Here is a 25,553-nt window from a genome sequence, read left to right as displayed (position 1 = left end):
GAGGTAGAACAGGTCACCTACTAATCGGAGGGTTGGCGGTTTGATTCCTGGCTGCTCCAGGTTGCATGCCAAAGTATCCTTGGGGAAGATACTGAACCCGAAGTTGCTCTCCGACGCAAGCGTTGGAGTATTTAGCTTAGTTACACATGGAAGTGCTTGTATGAATGGGTGAATGCAAACGTGCTGTATAAAGCACTTTGAGTCCTCCGTTAGAGTAGAAAAGCGCTATATAAGAACTAGTTCATTTACCATTTACCATGTGAACATGCAAAATGGGTGACATGATCAAGCAGTGGTTAGTACTGTTTGCATCTTTTGCACACTCTCTGTCTGTCTGACTGGGGGCCTCTCCTCCCACAGTCCAAAGATATGCAAGTTAATTTTCACCTAAAATTCCTATATTGTGAAGGGGTTAAACTACTGATATTCACCAGAAAACAATATAATTATGTAAATCAATAATTATGTTGGTTACATTTAACCTAATAATGAGGGGAAAATGTTAAATACCTTGGAAAATCACAAGAAACTAAAGATTTTCTATGTTACCATCTTTCTGTCTGGTCTGCTTTCTGAAGCAGCTGAAGTGTAATTGAACTCCTCTATAGGTTCAGCATCACACATTAAACATTTGCATTATGTTCAGTTCTTTGGTGAACATGTGAAAATGGCTATAGTTTTGAAATCATTATTTAACCAAAACCATAATCTCTATTCAAATTAAATTGAATTCTTGTGTCCACACACTATCATAAAATTTGTAATTAGTTCTGTGAGAGAAAAAAATGTTGGAGAAATTCTTACATAAACTTAGGAAAAATGATCACTCGTCTTCTGAAAATATCAACCCCTTGTCTTGGCTCCAAATTTTTTTAACCTAAAGTGATCCTAATGCATTGACCTGGTAATAGATTCCAGGTCCTGTGATCAACCACTTCATTTATTGTCATAAGTATGGAGTGTGGAACTGTGTATGTGTGTGTGGCCAAGTGAGATGGGTCTAGATAAAAGAATTCTGCCACGTCCCGATTAGATCTCCTCTTACATTTGTCTTCCAGTATCAAGAATTACATGATTTATTAGAGTCTGTTGGGGCTCTGTGTTGCAGGGTGTGAACTCTCCCACACCTACACCTCATAAGGGAATGAGGGAGTGCATTCCAGCAGACTTCATGCAAATGGAGTTACTTCCCTCTCCCTCTCTCTCTCTCTCTCTCTCTCCCCCTCTGGTGGGTCCCTGGATTTGTTTAACTCTCTCCTTCCCAGCTGAAGGACCTCAGGGTGACTCAGATAATTTTCTCCATTAATGAGCTCCATGATTGCAAATAAGCAACAACGAAACAACAGATCGATGAGCTGCTAAGCGTGGGATTAATTTGTTTAATACAGGCCAGTATTATACGTGGTGAGTTTTGGTTGATGTTGGAGAATGCCACATCTCTGTAAAATTCAAATAATTGTGTATAAGAACCTAACAATGTTATCTTTTAAATAGTCCTTATAACTAAAGGGGCTTAAAATTGTCGATATACTATAAACCTAGCCTGACTGATATTATCATAGCAGAACTAAATTAAGCAGTTAGGTAACAAATATCAGCACAGAATAGCTAAAATTATTCTCTTCATTTGGTTAACTAAGTCTGTTAAAACAATAAATCAAACTAATTGTATTGCAAGTACAAAACAAGTGATAACTGAAGAACAGATGAGATTTTGAAGACAGGTTGCTAATTAGTCCCCGGGGTATTTTAAAGTATCAAAAAATCATTTATGTTCATCCTCACAAGCTGCCATAGCTATATGTAGGTCAATATAAAGTAGTTTATAGTTATCAGGAATATTATATTAATATAATTATATAGGAATTATAACTATTTGGAAGGAAGACAGAATAATGTAATTATGAAATTCCCAAAAATGTTATGAACACGCTAAACACAGCTTATTAATTATACAGTAATAGTAATAATGTCTTTTAGTGAGATATATTTTACATACTAATAATGGCGTTTCAGTATAATTCTGCTTCTATGGGAGCTCAAAGTAAGACCTACCAGGCAGGATCTGGGCAGTTTCCTGACCTTATACTGCCTGTTCCTTTTTTATTCCATTACCAGATTAATCTTTTGACTTGTGTTGCTGGTTATGTTGAAGTCTCTTCCTGCTTTAGAGCCCTCAGTGTTTAGATTCATGATATAGTCATTTTTAAGAGTCTCTACAACTGGCTTAATGTGTACTGTAATAGTGCATTGTGGTAAGTTTTACACATAAACTTCAGAGTTAACACACTGACTTATGTTGCCATGTATTTTGAACCCTGATAATGTGTTTGTTTTGTGTTTAAACTTACTCAACTTATTGTGAATTCTTGTGAAGACCTGAAAATGTCAACAAAACAGAAGTGTGGAGATAAACTCATTTTGCAGGGTATTGCTTTTGGCATGTTTGTTTGTCAACAAATTTGCTGAAATTTCACAAAAGATTGCCAGTGATCCCTAGATCACCTGATTACATTGTTGCCATAATTTGGTGAAGTTAAAAAAAAAAAACCCTATCTTTGGCTATGTGGTTGCTGAGGAACAGGTGAAAGTTGTGAGGGTGACAGGATGAAAGAGAGGCAGTGATACTGATAGCAAGTTTTGAGCTTTAAGAGATTTTAGAGTATTTGGAGTATATAATTAGTGTGTACTGTAGTGTGTTTACTGTGTTGTGTAGTCATGGATAAGGTGGATGGTAGTGAAAAAGCCACCAAAAGCAGAGCTGTCTCCAGGTGTACAACAGGAGGAGTGACACACCTGGAAGTGTCAGGCCGGTACTGTGCCCCTTTGTCTTTTGGTGGACAGAAAGTGTTCTTTGAAGTGGCACAAATAATTTCTGTGACATCTTATTGTGACACCTTGTTCTGTAAATAGATGTACAAAGAAAACCTGAGGCATTGCCTGCATTTTAATACAAATAGTTTTATATACCTTTGTTTGCTAAATTTGTATCTAAGTTTTTGAAAATTCCAACTTATATTTATATTTTAAGTTGTAAAAATACTCTAAATCTAACTTTTCCTACTCTGATTTTATGTTTTTTGTGTGTGTAGGTCCAATGAAAAAAATGAAAAAAAAAAATAACTGTACAGTCACATGTGAGGTTGTACTGAAAAAAATATATATATAAGGCAAGGCAAACAGTTTCTAAGGTGAAATATAAAGGTAAAATTAAAAGTACTCAAAAATGCCAAATTATACCCTGGACTCCACGTAGGGTAAAAACTAAAAAATCTTTTCCTGGATTTATCTGATATTTGATACACAGTTGTGGAGAGCCAATAACTAAAACCAAACCAAATATCATTGATTGATTTCCCATTGATCCAATCCACATTCTGGGTTTGCCTGCTACGTGAATATAACATGGGAAACTCCATTTAACTGATATTTTTGGCCATATCAAAGGCACATCATCCTCATTTGTTGCAATAAGAAGCATATTGTCCATGAACATGTAACATATGATCAGGATGTGATCCAGATATGTGAATATATCACACAACTTTTGACTTTATATCAATAAATTACTATATTGTCCTTTTATCACCCACCCAGCAAATTGCATATTTTCTCATTATAAGAGATAAAGCCTTTACAAAAGATGAAAATGACCAAAACATGAAAGTTATTTTATTTCAACTTTTTAAACCTTGTAGAATGGTGATCATGGAAAAGAGGACCTATGTGTTATCTCCGTATCTCAGTTTAGATAGTGACATGAATAAGAATAAGAAAATCTTTATTGATGCCAGTGTCCATTTGACTGGTACTATGTGTGTGTGTGTGTCTGTATATATATATATATATATATATATATATATATATATATATATATATATATATATATATATATATCGTGAGACAGACAGCGTTCGCCTGGCACCACATCTTGTTAGAAAAACTTAATGCACAAAACACAATATTTCCAATTGATGAGATATATTAGTTAGTCTGAATCTCATGCAATTTCACATATAATATGGATTCATCTGACACTGTCAGAAGTCCTGAAACACAGCTAACTAAATGAGTGGCCACTGACAAGAATTGTGTTTGATGTTCAATAGCTGGCAGGCTTCCTTTTCGTGTTCCTCCTTCAGGTCGCAGCTGGACATCCTCAGATGGGGTCAAGGTGAGTACTGTTCTCTGAAACTGCTACTAACCACTGGTCTACCAGCTGGACTAATCTACAGCCCGCCCTCCTCCACCATGCCATGTCCACCCTCACACCCTTCACCTTCAGTGCCACTCTTCCTCTGTAAAAATGTTCTCTTTCTCACTGCCCTATCTGTATTCACCTCTGTCTCTCTTTTCTTCTCTGGTTGAGTGTGAAAATGCCAGTAGCATGCTCCAGTGGAGACAAATCAGACCTTCCCAACTGTGTCATTATAAAACATCCTTTAGGAAGGTTGCGACCTCCTCACCCTTTCAACTCATCTGCAGCCATACTGAGCCAGAGGAGGAGGAGGGTTCTCCATGCAGTGGCATAACTAGCCCATCCCCATTATCATATGAGAAGAGTCAGGAAGTGATATGAATAGTGACAGAGCTCAACAAAATGCATTATATGACTAAGACGACCGTTTGTTGTGATTTGGTGCTGTATAAATAAAATTGAATTGAATTGAATTGAATTGAATTGAATTGAATTGAATTGAATTGAATTGAATTGAATTGAATTGAATTGAAATGAAATGAAATGAATTGAATGAATTGTCTCCAGTAAATCCACTTCATGCAATGCAATGGAGAAATCAATGTAAGGTAAATTCCAATAGATATAAGATGACTGTCAACAGTCAATTTTCAGACAATTGAATTGAAAATAATATGAACCTCATATTATTTTGATAGAACTGTAAAGAAGAGTTTACCCTTGTCACTCTTTTGCTACTGTGGTGCAATTGATTTTATTAGTTACGTGGCTTCCAGGTTTTGTAATCTGACCCCTCTGGCACCGGACCTTGAGACACAAGCCTGTGAACATGTCCATCTTTATCTGGAGTCCATCAAAATCCTACCTTTGTGTTTGTTTTTGAATAATATGTTTTCTGTTTTCTTCTGCTGCTCTTTCAGCACTATAGTTTGTATTTTCTCATCAGTGGCATCAACACTGAAGGGAGTTAAGCAGGCTCAAGTCTCTGTGTTGACATCACAGTTCATTTGCACACTGACAAATGTGCTAAGCATAAGATTATGCAATTTGAGGAAACACCTTTTGTTGTGTTTTTCTACAGCATTCTCCTGGCAGCTGATTGAGGCAGTATATATAATGTTTAATAAATATCTTCTGTACAAAATTAAAATAAGAAAAATAATGGTAAACCTGGTCAGACTGTGGTTACCATAAGTTTGCCTAAAGACTAGAAACTAGGGGAAGCAAATAGCATGTCTCTGGACTCGAAATGTTTATGGTTTGTTTATCCCACAAACATAAGGAAAACATGTTTGTAGTACAAGAGAGTGCTACATGGTGGGCTTGATTCTTTGAAAACAACAGCAGATCCAAACAGGTACAGGTATGGCTAAAATGTGACTTGAAACTTGTGCTCACTGACTTGCATTCGAAAGCACTTTGAATGGCTAGTAAAATTAGAAAAGCACAATATCAATGCAAGTACATGACATTATAGCATTCTGAGTGTGTGTGTGTGTATACCTTATTCTTGTTGGAAAAACCCAAAGTAGACTTGGAGAACAAATAGAGCTCTTCCTCTCTCTCTTTTGCTCTCTTTCTTTCTCATTTCTTCTCATTACCCAAAAAGTAATTTCTAAGCTGAAAAATGTCAACTATCTACAAAAATGCCAAAAAATGTTCTCTTCTGAGACTTTTCATAAAAACACCAGTTTTATGGAAGCCATCCTGATATGTAGTGATGTGCAAGTTTTCTTAAAATCATAGTTCAAGAGTTCTTATTTTTCTAGTCTGAAACTATATTTATTGCATGATTTTATCTAGTCTCTTGCAAATATCATACTACCTCACTTGAAAAGCATATACTAGCCGTCACTTATACACTCAAATGGCTTCAAGCTCACGCAGCATCAGACCTCCTGTTGTTCTAACCTGATGGAGCCATCAGCCAGAAGCCAGACAGGGACCAGTTGTTCTCATGGTCTCTATTGCAGAGCTCTGACACAGGGAGAGACAAACAATTTGGCCTTCCTCCCACAGACACAGCTCTGGGAGCTAGCAGGGAAGGTAACCAGGGGGGGCTTGTGTGTGTGTGTGTGTGTGTGTGTGTGTGTGTGTGTGTGTGTGTGTGTGTGTGTGTGTGTGAGAGAGAGAGACAGACAGACAGACAGACAGACACACAGACAGAAAGAAAGAAAGAAAGAAAGAAAGAAAGAAAGAAAGAAAGAAAGAAAGAAAGATGAGTAATGTTTGTGAGCATGTAATGTATTACAGTGTAGAAAATGTATTATATGTAACCTATATAGGGGATCTGTTTACAGTCAAATGGTTTGCTTCATGAATATTGAGGCAGTTTGCTTCCAAATAGTAGGAGAGGTTCTCATGACATTCTTTGCATATAGACAGTCTCTCTGTTGTCCTTGCTAGAATTAGAAGATGTGCACATGCAGACTATTTGGTCAGCTTTGAATTTTACCACATGCCTGGTAAGACAGCAAGGCTTTTTGACACAGGTCTAGGACAGAGGGAAATGGGGTCGTGTGGTGAAATGGTTAATGTGAATCTTAATAGAGGCGGCAATGTCATTATCTCCAAATCCGCTGAGCCCTCTCGATTTGGGGGGGGGGGGGGGGGGGGGGGGGGGGGTCATGCCATAGATGGCCACTTTACATCCTGAGCATGTCAGGCCGAGAGACTGGGGGCATGACTGCCAATCCCATCCGGAGGATTTGTGTCCTCCTCCACCAAATTCAGTAAGCGCATGCAGACTCATAAAGGTGGTTTGAATTAAGGAATTTGTCTGGGAGACATAGCCAAAGTCAATGAGCTAGTTTTGCCTTTCAGCTGCAAGAAGAGGTAGGGCTGGAGGGCTGGAGGGGTGGGGGTGGGGGTGTGGGGTGCATGTGGGGGTCAAGGCCTGTGCCAGGCACCTGAATCTTGCTGCATCCAGTGAAAACAGGTCCAAGCAAACGGAAGCCTGCCTGCCTTTAAATGAGAAGAACATTGTCAGATTTACACACTGCCACGGTTTCCACCAACCCCTGATAATCCTTTCCCAGAAATTTCCCAGAATAAATTGTCCTATTAAAATGAAATGTTGCCCATATAAGTTTAATAAATTGAAAAATGCTTGTTTGAATCCTTGGTAATTTGGACAGAATCCCAAACATGTAGCAAATGGTTGGAGCAAAATAAGATTATTTGCTATGTATTATAATGTATGCAGCTGTTTTTATGCGACCAAACAGTGTCATTGAGCCCCCCCCCCCCCCCCCCCCCCCCCGATGAAATGTGTGCTTATTTATATGCAGTTATTCAGGTATGCAGTAAATTCCAATTACTTCTTAAGATTTCTATTTAGCATGAGGGGGAAGTATGACAGGGAAGCTCTGTGTTTTGAGCAGCATTGTAAATCTTGTTAATTCTTTGTAGCATATAGCAGGAAATCTCCATTCATGTCAGGGACTGAACAGTGCATATAATTTTAACAACTGGCTAATAGTCTTGTGTATTTTGTTTTTGTTTTTTTTTTGTTGGTTTTCTTTTGTTCTCCTTTTTGTTCCATCATGGGACACTGTAACTGTCCACCAAAACAAACTATTGAGTAAGTCGCAAATTTAATTCCCTGTAAGACACTGCAATAGACTTGAATAGACATTTGTGATACATTATACATTTTATATATATATATATATATATATTGTAATTAAATATCTAATCTGTGGTTATATACATTTAATTTAATGCATTTAATAGCATACATGTCCTCTTCAAAGGTAAAAACATAAAGGCAAAGGCCTTTAAAATGTGCATTGCCTGCAGTATTTTAGAGAAACAATGGCTTGGTTTGAATGAGTGGGTGAATATCTGTAGACATGTTTGCTTAGAGCCCCATAGGACTGAGACTAGCTCTGAATTTTCAGCAAAAGTCCAAGAATGCACGTCACATTCCTCATGCCACTAACTCTACCATGCAGTGTGAGCTACGATTGTAGAGTATTGAGGAGGGTGTGAGTGGGAGTCTTGATGAACTCTTGTCTTTGTCCCCATGAAAACTAGGACCAGCCCAGAAGAAAAGGCCCTAAAAAGGTCCCTCTAATTATATAGGTTATAATCTATACAAGCTATTTTGGGGGGGCTTTTATTCAGTGATGTCAGTGAAGTTTCTGATCGAAGAGGAAAAAGTCAAAAGGAAGCCAAGATGTACCTTGTCACACCAGATTAATTTAATTCTAGTCCACAATTACATTGCCTTTGATGTAAAGTACATATTAATTTTATATAAATCTTTAAATATAAACCTGCACATTTGTATTCTGAGACGTCTGTGTTCTTTAATGTTTTATTTGCATGTAAATGCTCTGTGTGTTCCTTTTTATCAAAATAGTGCATTTCTGGAGTATGTCATTTATAAGTCTGTCTTTAACTTCTGCTTCTGTTGAGCTATGTCACGAACTACAGCATAAGTGGATGGCAGATGCTACTAACACCTCTGTGCGCAGTCCCCGTGCTGGGCCCCCAGGGGCCCTAAATCCCTACTGCCCTTCCCTGCAGCCCCCCTTCTGACATATAGCATACCTCGTCTAGCGGCGCTTTGCCTATGCATTAGCCATCCATTTCTAGCGGCTGACACCTCTCCAACATAAAACCGTAAGGCAGAGGTAAAATATCTCTCTCCTGGCGAAAATAAAGCTTTGTCTGCCTGCTGATCTATTGGATATAAAAATAAAGCCGTGGCTTTGAAGCAGGCTTTACCTTATGCACGCCTCTGGTTTTGGCGCACACAAAAGCTACAATAAAAATGGATAGCGCGTGCCGCCGTGCGTCCAACACAGAAGCATTACTCACTACAGTACTTATTCCTCCTCCTCCTCTCCTTCCCTCTCGAACAGCCTTTTTTTTTTCTTACGAAGACGTTGTTGAAGGCTGAGCTGTTCGTTATTGATCAGTGAATGTCGATAATTATGCAGGGATTTAAAGCCCAATCGGCTTTGAAAAAGTTGTGCGCCTCCATATTAAAGAATAATCAGAGGCCTCTTGAATCTGGTTTGATATGGAGGGGTCTTATTTTATTTGAATTTTTTTTCCCACTGATGGGGAAATTTAAAGGTACATATATATACCCATCTGTAATTCCACAATATTTAATGATTGTATCTTTTTCGATGAAGAAGGGTTTTTTGGGAGGGGAGGAGCAGGGATTTTCCGTCAGTTTCTCCTGCATTTACAACTTTAGGCCTGTGGCTGCATTCTATAAATTTTCCTTCTGAAAAGAATTACTAGATGAAGGCAGACCACAGATTGTTCACTTTTATCTCATCACCGATATATAGGCTACGTAAAAGTAGTAATAACTTATATACCTTTAAAATGAGCGAAATTTTAGCTTTAGTTTTTGGATTTTCCTTCAAAGTTTGAATAACATTATCCGACAAAGGACATAAATCATTGCCACTCTAAACAGAAAAAAAATAATACCCCTTTCTAAAGTGAGGTTTTCCTTCTGCAGTAAAAAAAAAAATGTCCTTTAGAAGGTACTAAACTAGGATTCTTTCGTAATCGTAATGAAATAATTTGAAATGATCGCTATTAAAAATAAGCTTGTTTTTCTCTTTTCCTTCTGTCTTTAGTTTGATTTACAGCTGTAAAGCTGTAGGGTGAGTATTAAAGGGAGGGCTTCTGAACCTCTGAGTAAACAGTGTTTTTCTGAGCCGTAAAAAAAAAGAAAAAAAGAACTCTTAATTCAACATTAAAAAAGGTGAAAAGTGGAAGCCTCTCTGCTCTGCTGTATAGTTTGATGCAGATATATCAGCAGCGCTCGGCACTCCCTCTCTCCATGCTTGCGGGCTTTTTCTTTTTTTTTTTTAAGAGCGCAGAAATCTGCTGCCGTTGCTGCAATAGCGGCAGCAGCTATCTGCCGCTCTGCAGCCATGCAGTTCGTCCCCTGAGAATTGGCCAGCGGGCGATAATATCTCAAAGGGAGTGGTTATCGCCACGCATTATATTATAATCATTAGTGATCCCAGCCCTTTCACCTCGACTGCAGAATAAGCGCAGAGTACCATTAATCTAAACTAGTGGAACTGCTTTAGAGGCTGCTTCCCAGTGGTTTCCCACTTTTCACTGAGTGTGATTGCAGAATTTTCATCTTAGAAAATAAAATAATTGTTATAATTTTATTTTTATTTTTACTTTTATTATTATTATTATTATTATTATTATTATTATTATTATTATTATTATTATTATTATTATTATTATTATTAGCCGCGACGGCGGTGAAGTTAATTATGGTGTAATCACACCTGGTTCAAAGAGTCAGTACTTTTAATATGCGATACAATACTTCTCTTTCTTTGTTTTTGTTGTTGTTTTTGTATCTCCAGACATTTGCTCTATATTTACATGAATGCTATATTTCATGGGTGTGTGTTTTTAAATGCGGTCACAAATGGCTTTTGTGGCATAAAAAATATATTGTTCTAGAGAATACAGACATTTTGAACATGTATGTATTTCTCAAATGCATTACTTATTAACTTGCTCAACTACACTGACATAAAATAATCAATATGTTAATGTTTTATTCATCACTATTTATATAGGATTGTTGTCTGTTAAACTAAAATCGCAAAATACTGGGGAAAAAACGACAAAACAATATTTGTAAGTTATCCAGTGGTACTGTAATGTAAGTGAGGCTGAGGCGGCGATGCTGGATGTCATATTCTGACAACGATAAATTGGAATTACAGAAATAATACTATAATGGCACTAGTCAGAATATAAGCCCTCTCTTTACCCGGATTAAATTCGCCCCCTAGAGGAATGAGCGAGACTCTGGTGACGGCCTTGTTTCTAGCTGACCTGAGTTTCATATAACGTTACTGTTCTGGACTCCCAGGACCCCAGTTCACTGACTCCTAAGATCTCACACAAAAACAGGAGATGTAGATTAGTTTGGATGTGGAATGATGAGCCTCTGAATATTGGCTAGTGTGTGTGTGTGTGTGTGTGTGTGTGTGTGTGTGTGTGTGTGTGTGTGTGTGTGTGTGTGTGAGTGTGTGTGTGTGTGTGTGTATTGGGAGGGAAGGGTGGTGGTGGGGGCAGGGGGGCTGAGGAGGGACAGCTGTAGGGAGATGATCTATAAATCCCATTGGATTTCTCTCAGCACATGCCCGGGCCGGAGTTTAGAAGTCTGGAAAATGTTTGCTTAGAGTTGCGCTGTTGGCTCAATAATCCACATCTACTCCACATCGGCATATGTTCGGGTCGGGGGGTGGGGGGAGGGTGCAGGCGGGTATTTCACCCATGTTTGCTATGGGGCCTTTTCTGCTGTGTGAGCACAGCGTTGGATGGATGGATGGATGGATGGATGGATGGATGGATGGATGGATGGATGGATGGATGGATGGATGGATGGATGGATGGATGGATGGAATTTCGGTCCTGGCAGTGTGTGATAATGCCGTGATGACTGACAGACTGGGCAGCAGAAGGACAGGGAAGCGCCCCTCCCCTACCCCACCCCACCCCAATCCACTCCACGAACCTTTCCTCCCGTACATACTCGATTCCTGAAAGCGACGCTAAACTTCACAGTAAATGGGCGCTTTGAAGCAGTTTGCGGAACCAATAAAGGACCTCTCACATGTTGAAATCCCATTTTCGACACTGTTAAAACTACTTTCTACGGGCCTGTAAGCAAAATACATATCTAAAAAAAACAAAACAAAACAAAAAATTTGTGATTAACAGAGATGAATTCTGATGTTGTTTTTCTTTAATGAAAGAAACACGTTTTATTATTTCATAAGAATTATTTTCAGTTCGTCTCTATCATTAAAGGTATTTGGTAGAAGTTTTTGTCTTAAGCTACGTGGCCCACCAAAAGCGCTATGAAATCCTTTTTTTTTTTTTTTTTTAGTCTTTATTCCTCGTGGACTTTTTTTTAGCCCCTGTTGAAAATATGCGGATTTTAGCGCACGTGCACCTTGGAATCTTTTCCTCTATTCCACGTGGTGAAGTTTTCAAAGTGGAAATAGAGATGAAAATTACACAAATTATATTAAATAAGCCAGTTTCAGGGCAATTGAACTTTTTTATTATAAAATAAACGCATTCATGAGATATCAATGCATCTAATTATGAATTATGCATGTCATCGCCTATTTGCAATATTATTTTTCTAATAATAATAATAATAATCCTGCAGAGAGGCAGCAAACAGCAGAGGAGAGCAGCGAACCGTATCGAACCGTCCTCCCTGCTCCTCCCCGGTGCACTCAGTTGATCAAAGCTCCATCGGGGGTGACATTTCTCTAGGTATTAATGGAGTCCACCGTCAATCCGCCCCTTTCTCGGCAGCCTGCCCGGCCCCCGGCTGGAAGGCAGCAAGACCCGGCTTTCACAGCCATGGCTACTCGGGAATCTTCCAGTGCTTTTGTCTCATATTTTACCCCTTTCCCGCAATCCATCTAATCACCTGCTCGAGCTTCTGCATTTATCCTTTTTTCCCCCAAAGTCCTTCCTCTAGCCGTGCCCCTCATACATTGTTGTGGTGACATTGTGTCTCTAAACTGAGCCTGGAGGAGAGAGGGGAGACAAATAAACGTGTCATGATTAGAATTAATGATTGCATGCATCTTCACAGCCTTATTCATTACCTCAGATTAATTATCTAGCAGTGTACCAGTTCACTTGTCTGCACTTCATAAACCCCAAATCTCCTGGGCTGCTTTACAGCACTTACGGCCCTGATACAAGAACGTCCCCTTTCTTAGAAGTGCTAGCATGGCCTGTAGTGACCAGAATTATTATACTTTGGAGAAAGGAAATTATTTAAGGTGAGTAAAATAAACGTATTCTTAGTGGGAACCAATAAAAGTTAAATTACTGATTAATTTGGGTATTTGAATTTCATTCTCTCAATAGACGTGCTGTCAGCAGATACTTAAAACGGGTCAAAAAAGGGGGGAAAGAGTTTTGTTTCCTTCAACTTGAGCACAGCGGCTGCCTCACAAATTCCAATTTACAACTTGTGCCTGCATCAGAACGAAAATATGGGTGAAAATAAAAATCTATTGCTAGTAAAGGATTACAGTGGTAAGGTTAAAACCATTTTTTCATTTAATAGTGTCTTTGCCCGTAGGGGAGTTGAGATATTTTTAAGCCTATAGCCTATGTTTTGATTTCCTTCTATTCGTGGATTAATCTGCCTCCATGAGCTGCTGCCCCCCCCCCTCTCTCTGGTTTATTCTAAATCAGGCAGAGATTATCCCCACTGACAGGCTATCAAAGCATCTTCAACACATGGAAATAACAACTTTTGTTGTTTACATGGTACAAGTTTGTGCTGTGATAGCGCGTGCAAGGCCTGCAGACTGCGAGATTTCTGGGGTTGTGGTTGGATTTTTCTGCACGTTTTTTTGCTGGAAAAAAGGGAATGAATTCAGTTTTATAGTCAGAAAGGACTATCAGTACTTCCGTTGGTTGGTTTTGGAGAAGGGAGCGCTCAGTTGTCAGGGAGCTTAGTGACCTCTCTGCCTCTCCCTGTCCTCCCTGATAGAAACAGAAAATGAAAGATACTTCGCAACAACGCATGAAGTGTGGAAAAGCGTGAAATGAGACGAACGCAAAGGAAAATAAATGAAACAAAAACGTAAAAACAAGAAGAGAAAAATAGATGATGTGTATTTCCAGGCCTTATCTCTTTCTTCAAGCCAGAAACACATGTCCTCTTTGGGGGGGGGGGGGGGGGGCTCCCCAGACGCCGGGAGGGAAGCAGCTGGACGTGGACGGACGGGTGTTTTACATGAGAAACAGCCCATATGTAAAAGGTACTGGCGGGCTATTGCTGCAGAATAAATGGTGTCCCTGGGTCGTCTTTTCTTCTTTTAAGCGGGCACTTACTTTAAGACCATTTTGGTTTTACAACGAAGACGTCATTTTCTTCCTGCAATTGCATTTATTAAATTATTGTTACAGGCCACAACAGTGATTAATTACTCAAAACTACTTTCAAATGCAAATATTGGTTAGATAGGGGGACGAAATTAATTCATTCAACAACCATCCCCCACCCCAAAATAGACAAGCTAATTGAACCGAACGACAAAAATCTTACAAGTGTTAAAGCCTTCAAGCACATAAATCATCAACAATAAACAAAAGACGAGGAGGATGGTTAATAATCCAGCGGACTGTTAGGCTCATAGTGTTATTTACTTAGGCGGACTTGAAGTGGATTGAGACTCCCTAATGAATCGTCCGAGATGTCTGGGTCGCGAGCTCCTGACTGGCTAAGAGAGCAAGCTGTCAACTTTAGAGCCTCTCCGTCTTTCACTTCCACGCTTCCTCTCACTCACACCAAAGAGAAAGCTGCTGGTGTGTGTGTGTGTGTGTGTGTGTGTATGTGTGTGTGTGTGTGTGTGTGTGCTACTGCCAAGGACAGGAGAGCGTCACATCTCCTGAACCTAGTCATCGCTTAATAACATCTCAGCAGTATGCGGCTTCCCGCTGTGTAATCAAACATTTACCGAAAACGTGGTGCGTTCAATTGCAAGGTAGGCAGCTAAGATTTTAACATACAGATAGTTTTGTAAGGATAAAGTCTCCGGTTATTCTTAAATAATAAAACAAACATATTTGATTTCTGCATCATTTTCTGGCGCAAAGCAACTTACACGAATGAACAAGGGAACCACCGCCAATGCAATATGCGCCACCAGTCTCTTTATTCTGAAGACGCCACTGTATAGTGTCTACCTGCTCAGGTTCCTCCTTCATGTCTCTCCTCATGCCCAGAAGACAATTTGTTCAGCAGCTGAAACGTGGTGTCTCTCCCTCCACGTCGCTCGCCCTCCGCTGTGGCTCCTTCCTCCAAACACATTCACTAACATATGACAGTTTGCAGGGAAACTCTTGACAACTGGTATCTTGAGTGTGTGGCATAAATAGCAGGCAGAGCCCTCGCTGGGTTATGATGGGGCGGCTTGATGGTTGCTTCCATGGCACAGCGCTGATTGGCCTGGCCGCGTCCTGACGTCAGGAGGCTGGAAATAAGGCTGGGTTGGAGCTTTAGGATCAAGACAGTGTACTGGAGACCCAGCGCATCTTTGCACACGCACGGTACTGGAGACCGACGGGCATCCCAGCATATTGACTACAACCGGAGCGGCCGGCGAGCCCCAGCAGCCTATCACAAGCCAAACATCCAGGATCATCCAATAGAGCGGAAGGGAAAAACACTCTTTTTTTCGTGTTTTGGGTGTGTGATTTTGTTTCTCGCCGGGTTTTGAACAGTGGATAAGCTGCCATGTTAAAGTTCTCTGAATTATTTGCAGGCGTGTATGTGTTCTTGTGTGACAGCTCTGCCCAAAAAGCATTTTATTAGAAGCCTCTGTCAGCACTGGCTGACACGCGACACTCTTCTGCTTGGTCGATGCGTCACCGGGACAACGAAACCGGCTCCGCTCTTCTCGCCTGAGCCGAACCGCAGCTTCCTGTGCTGAAATCCTGCTTGAATCTTGCCACGGATCCATAAAAGGACTGATTTTTTTTTTTTTTTTTTTTTTTTTTTTAATACCCTTTTGGCTTTTCCTCTAAATAAGACGCAGTCGTCATCCCTTCCTGGTTCTATCCCTGTTGGACGCTGAGTCCTTTTACGCATGCAAGGAGAAATCTGTGGTAACACCTGATCGACTGGCTTCTGGCACGTTTGACCCAGGAGCTCGAGGCGAATCGGGGAGGGAGAAAGCAGATACCCGGTCAATGCTCGGTCTGTGCTGTTGATTTTGTTTGCGTGTTTGCTTCGTTTGTGGGGGGTTGTAGCCCAGCCAAAGCCATGGTCCATTGCGCCGGCTGTGAGAGGCCTATCCTGGACCGCTTTCTGCTCAACGTGCTGGACAGAGCCTGGCACGTCAAGTGCGTGCAGTGCTGCGAGTGTAAATGCAATTTGACGGAGAAATGTTTTTCTCGAGAAGGAAGACTGTACTGCAAAAATGATTTCTTTAGGTAAGCTTGATGAAGGTGGCAGAAACCACTTGAAAAAGTAGTGTTTCTGTTTGTACTCCTCTGCTCTTTTACTTTTACTTCTGAAAAACACAAAACCTTTTCTTCTGTAAACACGCACAAAGAAGCAGCAGGGAAACACGGGCAAAGCAACATTAAATTAAACTACGAACGCTTCCAGACTGCTGCAAATTTAGTGGAAACACATTCACAATTTTTAAATTAGTCTATTAATTGTAGGTTACCACAAAAAGTTAAAAAACATTTCTTAATAATAGACTGCTTTTACAGTTCAAAGCTATCGATTACAATTCAAGAAACCTAAAAAAATAAACACAAACAACAATGCAACGAAGGTAAAGTCTATTTTTTCCTTTTCTCTAAATGAACGAATAAACCCACCCGCTCCGTGCTTTGATCAGCAGTAAGTAACTGAAAGCTTCTTAATGTTGGATTTTTATGCAAAACAGCAACAAAAGAGGAGCAGCAACATTAAACGCGTGTGCGCTCACTCTCAGCAGGGGGAGGGTGGAGAGGGTTTCTTAGACAATCGAGGAAATCACACTTGGAGTTTGTTTGTTTTGTTTTGTTTTTTAACAGCTCGTTGACAGTCGTGGGAGCGCAGAACATCAAACCGGCGCCAGAGACGTTGCTGCCCGGTGTGTTTGCTCAGTCCGGCTGAGGAGGACATGAGAAGTAGATTTGAATAGTAAACTGGTTGAAGCGATCAAGTCCGCAGACGATGCAATCAGAGACGTGCAGTCAACAAGCACTGCGCACCACTCAGTATACACATTGTTTAACAGTGAAGTGGCTGAGTCCAAAACCAACCTACTTTTTAAAGACACCTCAAACCGATTTCTTTACTGAAAATCAGCGTTTAAAATACTTGTTTGCAGAAGAACACAAAATATTTCAAATGTAAAATGTAGGCAAACATTTTGAAAATGATTTTTTTCCCAGTATATATCCACACAGTTGTACAAAGGTTAATGGAGAGTGTGGCTCGTGTTTGTTTGTTTGTTTGTTTAATATAAAAAATAAGGCAGATCTACAGGCCAGCATTTTCTTTTACAAAAGTATTAAAAATAAAACGGTGGCAAAAATTATTATTATTATTATTATTATTATTATTATTATTATTATTATTATTATTATTATATGAGGTACAGAAATCTCCCCCAAAAAACTGTCTGCGTATGAGTCTTCATTATTTTTATCAGTAAAAATAATGATGAAATTAAAATGTCATATTTAGGAATATTTATTGCTCAGTTTGAGTCCTTAAATTAAACTAATGGGATGGATAAATAATAAAATATGTATATCATTAAACGATATATATGATAGAAAGATAGATGATATGTCATTTTTTTAAAGACACAACGATGTCCGAGGCTGGATCCAGCCATCTTCAAATGTTTGTGTCTCCGTCATATAAACCCGCCCCACCAATTTCCTTTTTTTTTTCTTGCTGAATGTTTATTTTACTGCCTTGGAAGCAATAAGTAAAAAAAATAATTTCAAAGCATCCTTGATAACAAAAGTAACCGCAGCTGATTTCCCTTCCGTAGGCGGTTCGGCACCAAGTGTGGCGGTTGTTCGCAAGGCATCTCTCCTAATGACCTGGTCCGGAGGGCCCGGAGCAAAGTGTTTCACCTTAACTGCTTCACCTGCATGATGTGCAACAAGCAGCTCTCCACCGGCGAGGAGCTCTACATCATAGACGAGAACAAATTCGTTTGCAAAGACGATTACCTAAGCAACACCAGTGTAAAAGACACCAACCTCCTCTCAGGTATGCAGGCAGTCCTGCAAGTATGTCTGCTTGAAGCTTTGTGGGTGTGTGTATGCAGGACGAGATAAATTGTGATGGATTTGATGTTTTCAGCTTCACAGTGGCTTCATCATTTCCATGACTAGAACTAAGGCGGTACTTAGAGGAGATTTCAACAAAAAAAACAGCGCACGATGGTTCGGTTTAGAAACGCGTAAAAATTCATTCCGGTTCAGATCATGTTTCTTTTGGCCTGCTATGTAAACACGCTGAATCTTCTTTTTGTCCATAACCTGTCACGTAGGATTTTTTTAAAATTAGGAATGTTTGAACTGTTTACTTGCAAATATAAACTCAGCTGTTTGTAGTTTATTGGTAAGCTGCTGGTTGTTTTCTTTTTGTAAAATAAATTCCTGGATGTTATAAATAAGGCCTACATTATTCTCAACACTAAACAACACCACAACACATAGATAATCATCGTTTGAAACTGTAAAAAGCATTCAGAATCTATCGGTTAGAGTCATTAGTGGTGGGATTTCTTTTCACTTCGTCGGTGCTGATAGTCCATCGTGGTAAATGCCCTTTTATATCGCATCAGTTTACTGCTGCGGTAACCCCTTTGCTTGCAGAGCAGTTCTCCTTATTCTAATATTCAGATGTCATTTCTGCAGTAACGGCATGCAGCGACCCGAGTTTATCACCGGACTCTCAAGACCAGCTACAGGATGACGTGGTCCTAAAGGACACAGAGATAGCCACCCTGTCCGACAAGGAGACTGTTAACAATGAGAACGACGACCAGAACCTGGGAGGGAAGCGGCGTGGTCCACGGACTACCATCAAGGCCAAGCAGCTAGAGACACTGAAAGCGGCGTTCGCCGCCACCCCTAAACCCACCAGACACATCAGGGAGCAGCTGGCCCAGGAGACCGGCCTCAACATGAGGGTCATCCAGGTAAAGAAACAGCTGCAGCCAAACAGGAGGTGAGGGCTGCTGGGCTTCAGCTTCATCAGGAATTTATTCATTCCCCACCAAATAAATAGATATTCAGTAGACCATTATTTTATTAAATGAGTGTTTCTGAATCTATGGTCCATGTGGCCTCGTAATAAAATCTTTGTTGCATTTATAGTATCATAAGTTTCATGGTCCCTACTGATTTAAACATGATTCAGTAGTAAATCATCTAAATCGTGCACTGAGATGCTCTGAAATATTATGGAAATGGATTCAGGGAACACCCAGGGGTTGAGGAGGTGGGCTCGCGCCTTTTTCCGTTTTATGGGGTGTTACGCACCCATTAAAAGGTGTGATGTAACAGCTTATATTTTATGGAAAAATGTCCCAACCATGCCGCCAGATTGCCATGACCGAGCAGGCCCTCATCCCATCAGGGAGACTCCACCTCCCCAAGCTTTCCCTCTCATATCATTCACTCCTCTTTAAACGAGGCCTCTTCCCTTCAAACTGCGCGGTCACATCGAATTCATTAACCCAAAGACCAGCCGATGGACGAGGTTGATTTGGAAACGGGTAATTTATATGGGCTTTTTTTTTTTTTGGCGTACACGACAGGGCAAAGTCGCCAACTGGCGCCGAACTGCTGTGAGCGCTGTGAGCACTGGGAGTCCTGGCACAGCGCTGGCATCACGTTTTGCGACCACATTTAGCCATGCTGTGAGCAGTTTTAGCGAAGTGGAAAGGCAGAAATCTGTTTCAAGGGTCTTCAGATTGTATCCTCACAACTAAGTTAAACAACAAGAAGTACAGGCAATCAATTGGACATAATAATAATAATAATAATAATAATAATAATAATAATAATAATAATAATAATAATAATAATAATGTGCATTTGGGATTTGTTTCAAAATAGACCTGTTTTCGTGGCAGAAATATTGGAAACATTTGTGTATTAAATAATCTATCACTGTAAATTATATTCAAGCATCATAATCATATAAGAGCAGCTCTAAATTTAATGGAAAGTAAAAATTTTCTGCGTTTTAAATTAATTTTACTAACACACCTTTTTGTTTCTTTCTTTCTTCGTTTCAAAAAGGTTTAACAGAAAAAGTGAAGGTGGAGCGGTAGGGGTATCTAATATGTGTGTGCTTGAGCGGGGAAAGGGAAGAGCATAATTAAAGAAAGCCGGCCTATAGATTAGGAAATGATAACCTCCAAGAGTCCGGTAATATATTGGTAACAGCCCGCCTATTAAGTATTAATTGGAGATTTTAAACCCCCGCTGCTGTAGCCTTCAGTCGGAGTAAATGGAGGGTTAAAAGATCATTAGCGAGGTTAGATGGGACTGTCGCTCCTTTAACGATAATTGGACGCAGTCCTCTTCGCCGCAGAGCCTTGAGAATTTAACACACTGGCTCAACACGCACGTCACATAACACACAGCGCGGGTACTGCCTCTAATAAGCAGCCAGCGGTGTAGGTGCCAAGGTAAACAGGATACCTAATTACACTTTCTTTTGAATGAGGATACATTTAAATACTGAAATCTGTTTGCATATTCAGGAAAAACAAACAAAATTTTGTTTGTTTAGATATTTATTCATTGCACAGCAGCTCTACCTCCCAATCTCCATTTCTGTTTCTCCTCTAATCTTCCGCCACGGAATATTGACGTGCAATCAAAATGGCGTCAGCAGTCTACTGCGTGTTTGCCGAGCCACATGACGTGATCCACGCGTTTGTGTGTGTCTGCGTGTTTGTCCAGGTCTGGTTCCAGAACCGACGTTCGAAAGAGAGGCGCATGAAGCAGCTAAGTGCACTGGGCGCCCGCAGGCACGCGTTTTTCCGGAGCCCGAGGCGAATGAGGGCGCTGGGTGACCGGTTGGAGCCAGGCGAGCTCATCCCCAACGGACCCTTCTCCTACTATGGAGGTATGCTTAATTAATATGTCATCGTTTTCCTTTTTTGATACATGTTACATTTTGATGTGAATCTCACACATAATGGATTAGCTAACAATTGTGTGCCATGTATTTTTTAAAATTTTATTTGCATCTTTTTCGTCATTTTCTTTATCTTTTGTGTCATCCTATTCCCGGGGAAATAAAGACGATTTATTTAGGTCAATGTGACTATTTAAAGACATTGCCACACCGAGTGAGTAGATAGCATGTCTACTCACTTGATGTGTCTGTTCACGTTTAGTCGTCTTTACTTTTCACAAAACATTAAATGTTAAAAGATTGAATAATATTAAAAAATAATATCTATAGACAAGTAGCAACAATGCTGTCGTTTTCTTTCTTACTGTTATTTTGGACAACCATTACTATTTTTTTTTAAGGCAAATTCCGAGGCTATATATATTTTAGTTTGGGTCATCTCATCCATAGGCTTTTAAAAATGGCTAAGAATGGAGTTCACTTCAAGTGAACTTAGCTCACACCTAAGTGATTTCATACTAACCCTGCATGATTTTGTCAAATTCTTTGAAATATCTGTTAATTTTCAAAGAATTTCATTTGTGTTCAGGCCTTTGTCGTTACTGCTGAAGCAAAAAGTCTAATAATATTCTGCTGAGCTGAAAAAATTGGTCTCAGTAGGTAGAATCGCTGATGAAATTGCCCCATTTTAATTAATTTTGTGGCCACGTTGTTCTCCCCACCCAATTGCAGTTTTGATTTAAGTGTAATGTGCTCTGTGACTAATGTAGCACAGAGAAGTTCTCTCTTTCTCTAATACAAATCATGCTATGTATATATTCAATGAATTCCTCAACATCCCAGGATTTTTTTTTTCCCACTTCTCTCGCATCTGCAGATTATCAAAGTGAGTACTATGGTCCAGCAGCGAACTATGACTTTTTCCCTCAGGGGCCACCATCATCGCAGGCCCAGACTCCGGTTGATCTCCCCTTTGTGCCATCCTCAGGCCCCACAGGCAACCCCCTTGGAGGTATGGACCATCCTCTCCCAGGGCACCACCCCTCCAGTGAGGTGCAACGCTTCTCCGATATCATGTCCCACCACCCAGGGGACTCTCCCAGCCCAGAGCCTGGCATCCCAGGGCCCCTGCACAGCATCTCCTCAGAGGTGTTTGGCCCTAGTCCTCCCTTTACCTCACTGTCACTGAACGGGAGCGGATACAATAACCATCTTTCTCACCCACCCTCAGAAATGAATGAGGGCACTGTGTGGTAGCTTTTTGAGGGAACGAACTTTACTGGCCAGAGATTCAATAATGAAGGGTCGTAAGATTTGGAAGTGTTGGGGGATGCATCCAGAACCATGCATAGTGACTGGATTAGGGCAGTACCATAAACTTTTTTTTCCTTCTTTCTTCTTTTGGTGATTTGATATTTATTTATTTATTTTCCCGTTTGCTGTTCTTTTGAAAGGAAAGCATATTCAGCATAAAAATTATGCTCAAAAACACTGTCTGCAGTATTGTGTTTGGGTGTTTTAATTGCTTCTTTCAATTCACACCACCACCCAGCCTGCACCCAAAAACTGGACTGGGACACCCTGTCATCCCTTCTGATCCCTGTCAGTGGCCTGGCATAGCGACCAATCCCCCTAACACAAAAAACAAAGAAAAAACCTTTTCAAAAATCTTTTGTAGTATGTGCTAAACATGAAAACATCCTTAGCTACTGTCAAAGACTTCAATAGCTTTACAGAGAGAGAGTAAAGGGGCCAAGGCTTGGTTGTGTGCTGACCCGGCACAGTGGGAAGGCTGAGTGGCATTCAGACTATGTGTGAGGAACTAGATGTGTCCCTTGTATTTATTCAGAAGCTCCTCAAACCTCTTGCCTGTCAAGCTCTGCCATATTGACACTTAACCTTTTTCACAATACGTTTTCTGGAGGCCCGAGGGACAGTTTCCTCCTCCACCTGGACTCTTTCTTTGTTTTGGTTTCAGAATTTCAACCAAATCTGAAGAAGGCTGCCTTCAAAAGGCAAACCAGTAAAAACTCTCTATGGATTGCAAGCCCTTTATTCAAAATGGAAGTGAACTTGAAGTGGTGAGATGAAGTCTACCTTCTAAAAATCTTCTACCGGGGTTCTAAATAGGACTTAGAAGAGTCAACTGTTTACGTAATCTATTCAATTCAGGAGTCCAGAAGTCTCGAAAACCACATTTTAGAACCTCTCAATCCATACAAAAATGTTCCAAGCAACCAACCAAACTTTTGTATTGATTTCATTTATATTGTATGGAGATAAAAACACATTTGCTGGGGTTGTGGTTCACTGTGCTAGTTTGTACAAGATGTTGTTTACAAAAAAAGGTCAAAAAATAATAAAAACACAAGTAGACATTTGACAAATAAAAAAATAGCACAAATATTGTTAAAGTGCTTTGCACATCATCACAGAATGTGTTGAGACAAATGTAAGTGTTAAAGGAGTAATTGAATTCTAATTTTTTAGTCTGCTGACAATACATTAAAAAACTGTTAATATAACATACTTAGGTTTTATTTTTTGTGTCTTAAAGAAAAATCCAAACTATTAAAGACTGATGTCAAATATGCAGCTAGCAGCTGCTACATTTCTTTGAATATCAAGCCTTCATGGTATGTCTTTTATTGTTCCAATAAACCTAAGCTTATGTGACCTCCAGTGCATATTAGACCATTCACTGTATAAATACAACATGTTGACAAATGTGTTTCTAATAAACTAGAAAATATATGTGATTTTTTTCAAAATATTTTTTTGGGAGAACAGCTGTTAAAGTATATCACATCACATATCACAAAGTGTCAGCACAGCTGTACGTCACAGGGCTTTTTTGTAAGGTACATTACAGATAATCACTTTTTTACATTGAAATTTTTTGTCCATTTTCTTGGACTGTGAAATAATTGGCAGACATGGTGAGAGATAAACATTTGTTAATTCTGATTAATGGGATTTAAAATAATGAGCAAAATTAAAATGGCGTTTTGTGGAATGCGATGAACCAAAAAAAAAAGAAATCTAAATGAGAAGAGTTAAGAGACACACTCCAGAGCCCTGCTTTGGAGTGCATGTTTTGTGATGATAATCGTAACCTGTCATTGTCAGGTTTTCTCTTTGTCTCTGCTGCAGTGTTGCAGCAGACCCCGAAGTCACACACAAACAGAGCAAAGGTTGGAGCAACAAACAACTTTTTTTGTTTTTGCTGATTTCACTTTTTCTTCCAGCTATGGAGGCATTTAGTGGACCAGTTTGCTGCAGCCAACACAAGGGGGAGTGAATTCACTGCTCATGCTGTACAGTTTCTTCTTCCAGCTGTTTTGGCTCCAGCCTCTTCCATTCAGTTATTCGAGGTCGTCAACTAATCATAAGCAGTTAGCTGTGCTACTGTGAAGGACAATGATGAAATTGCTGTGGCCGTAGCTCTCCTGCTTGTTATGCTTTTATTAGCTCGCTCAAATATTATTATTCCCTCCAGGTTTCTGTTCTTACAGTGTGGTCTGGTGGCTGGGAAGGACTTCTCCTGACTTATTTCAGTGAACATACCTGCAATAATAATCAAGAAGTCCAAAACACTGAGGCACGACGTTTTTGCAGGAAGGATGGAAAAAAAAATTATTCAAACTCATAGGAAAGCGAGTCAGACATGGGTTTGTGGTGTGAATCTGGGGAACCTTTATCTCTCTAACCCCAGCCTGTGCAGTCAGGACCGTATGCATTCCCAGTTTTCTCCCCTGCCTCCAGACTATAATCACCATGAATTAATCATGGTCTTGAGAGTTAACCAAGCTTGGGGAGGTGGAGTGGGAGGTGGAGGTAGAGGGTGTGTGGAAGAATATAGGTCTCTGTTGAGCCCCTGTGCTTAGGACCACCCCACCCCACCCTGTGGTAACTCCATGCACAAGTGACTGACCGCCCTCAGGGCCACAGCTCTTTAAATTTAATCTCATATTGATCGCTCATCAGCTGTTGGTAGCAACTGACCTTGTAGGCTAATACTGGAAAAATAAAACAGCCTTAACAGCAGTGAATGGGTTTTAAATGACATTTTAAATCTCTGAGTCAGGACATTTGAATAGCCCACACACCCCACTGGGAACCAAATAAGTGCACTGTATGTGCATGTGTGTGATAAGAGGGGGTGGTGGGGGGAGGTGGGGGGTTGGGGAGGTTAATGGCTAGAGGAAAGGCATGGGGGGTTGTTATACAAATGGTTTACTTTAGGGTACAACAGGGGACCAATATATTGAAAAGCTCTGGCCAGTAGACGATCACTGAGATTCTTGCATCCAAATTGAGAAGTTTTATCTTTTTTTTTTTTTTTTTTTTTTTTTTTTTTGGAGCTTCTCTCCATATGAGAGGACATTTGGCTGCTAGTTTTAAATGCAAAGTGGCTCAGCTGGATGTGTACACGCTCCTCAGAGCGAATGTAGCGTAAGCACACAAACACATGGCACTGGGCCTCGTTTCTTCTCAAACAAATAACACGTGTGGGGGGGATACTAGTTTCTTGGCCAGGAATGAGAAAATGCTGTTAATCAATAGAGTGGGTCGGTTGATCGCTGAGCCTCATTTCCCTGGCTCAGTTCTCAGCCAGTGGGTGATACACAGTCATGTAGCAAAATCTGATAAGCTGACCTCTGCTGATGAGCT

At 40.2% G+C, this 25,553-nt stretch overlaps 1 protein-coding gene across 1 annotated transcript; it reads left to right on the top strand.

The window, feature by feature from the left end:
• Positions 1–16,022: 16,022 nt before the first annotated feature.
• Positions 16,023–23,544, top strand: lhx1a (LIM homeobox 1a). Its single transcript, XM_030744549.1, has 5 exons — positions 16,023–16,192; positions 17,764–17,987; positions 18,641–18,924; positions 20,702–20,867; positions 21,757–23,544. The coding sequence occupies exons 1-5, from the start codon at positions 16,023–16,025 to the stop codon at positions 22,134–22,136; spliced, it is 1,224 nt and encodes a 407-aa protein (XP_030600409.1). The 3' UTR covers positions 22,137–23,544.
• Positions 23,545–25,553: the final 2,009 nt, after the last annotated feature.

Source organism: Archocentrus centrarchus, chromosome 13 (genome assembly GCF_007364275.1).
Source record: "Archocentrus centrarchus isolate MPI-CPG fArcCen1 chromosome 13, fArcCen1, whole genome shotgun sequence".
Lineage (NCBI taxonomy): Eukaryota > Metazoa > Chordata > Actinopteri > Cichliformes > Cichlidae > Archocentrus > Archocentrus centrarchus.
The sequence above is the reverse complement of the archived record's forward strand: the minus strand, read 5'-3'. Positions and strand labels throughout refer to the sequence as shown.

Bases quoted from the DNA above. Each gene is read 5' to 3' on its own strand.
- lhx1a (XM_030744549.1), top strand. From the start codon at position 16,023: ATGGTCCATTGCGCCGGCTGTGAGAGGCCTATCCTGGACCGCTTTCTG. The intron at 17,988-18,640 runs GTATGCAGGCAG...TCATTTCTGCAG, and splicing joins AGACACCAACCTCCTCTCAG to TAACGGCATGCAGCGACCCG. The intron at 20,868-21,756 runs GTATGCTTAATT...TCGCATCTGCAG, and splicing joins ACCCTTCTCCTACTATGGAG to ATTATCAAAGTGAGTACTAT.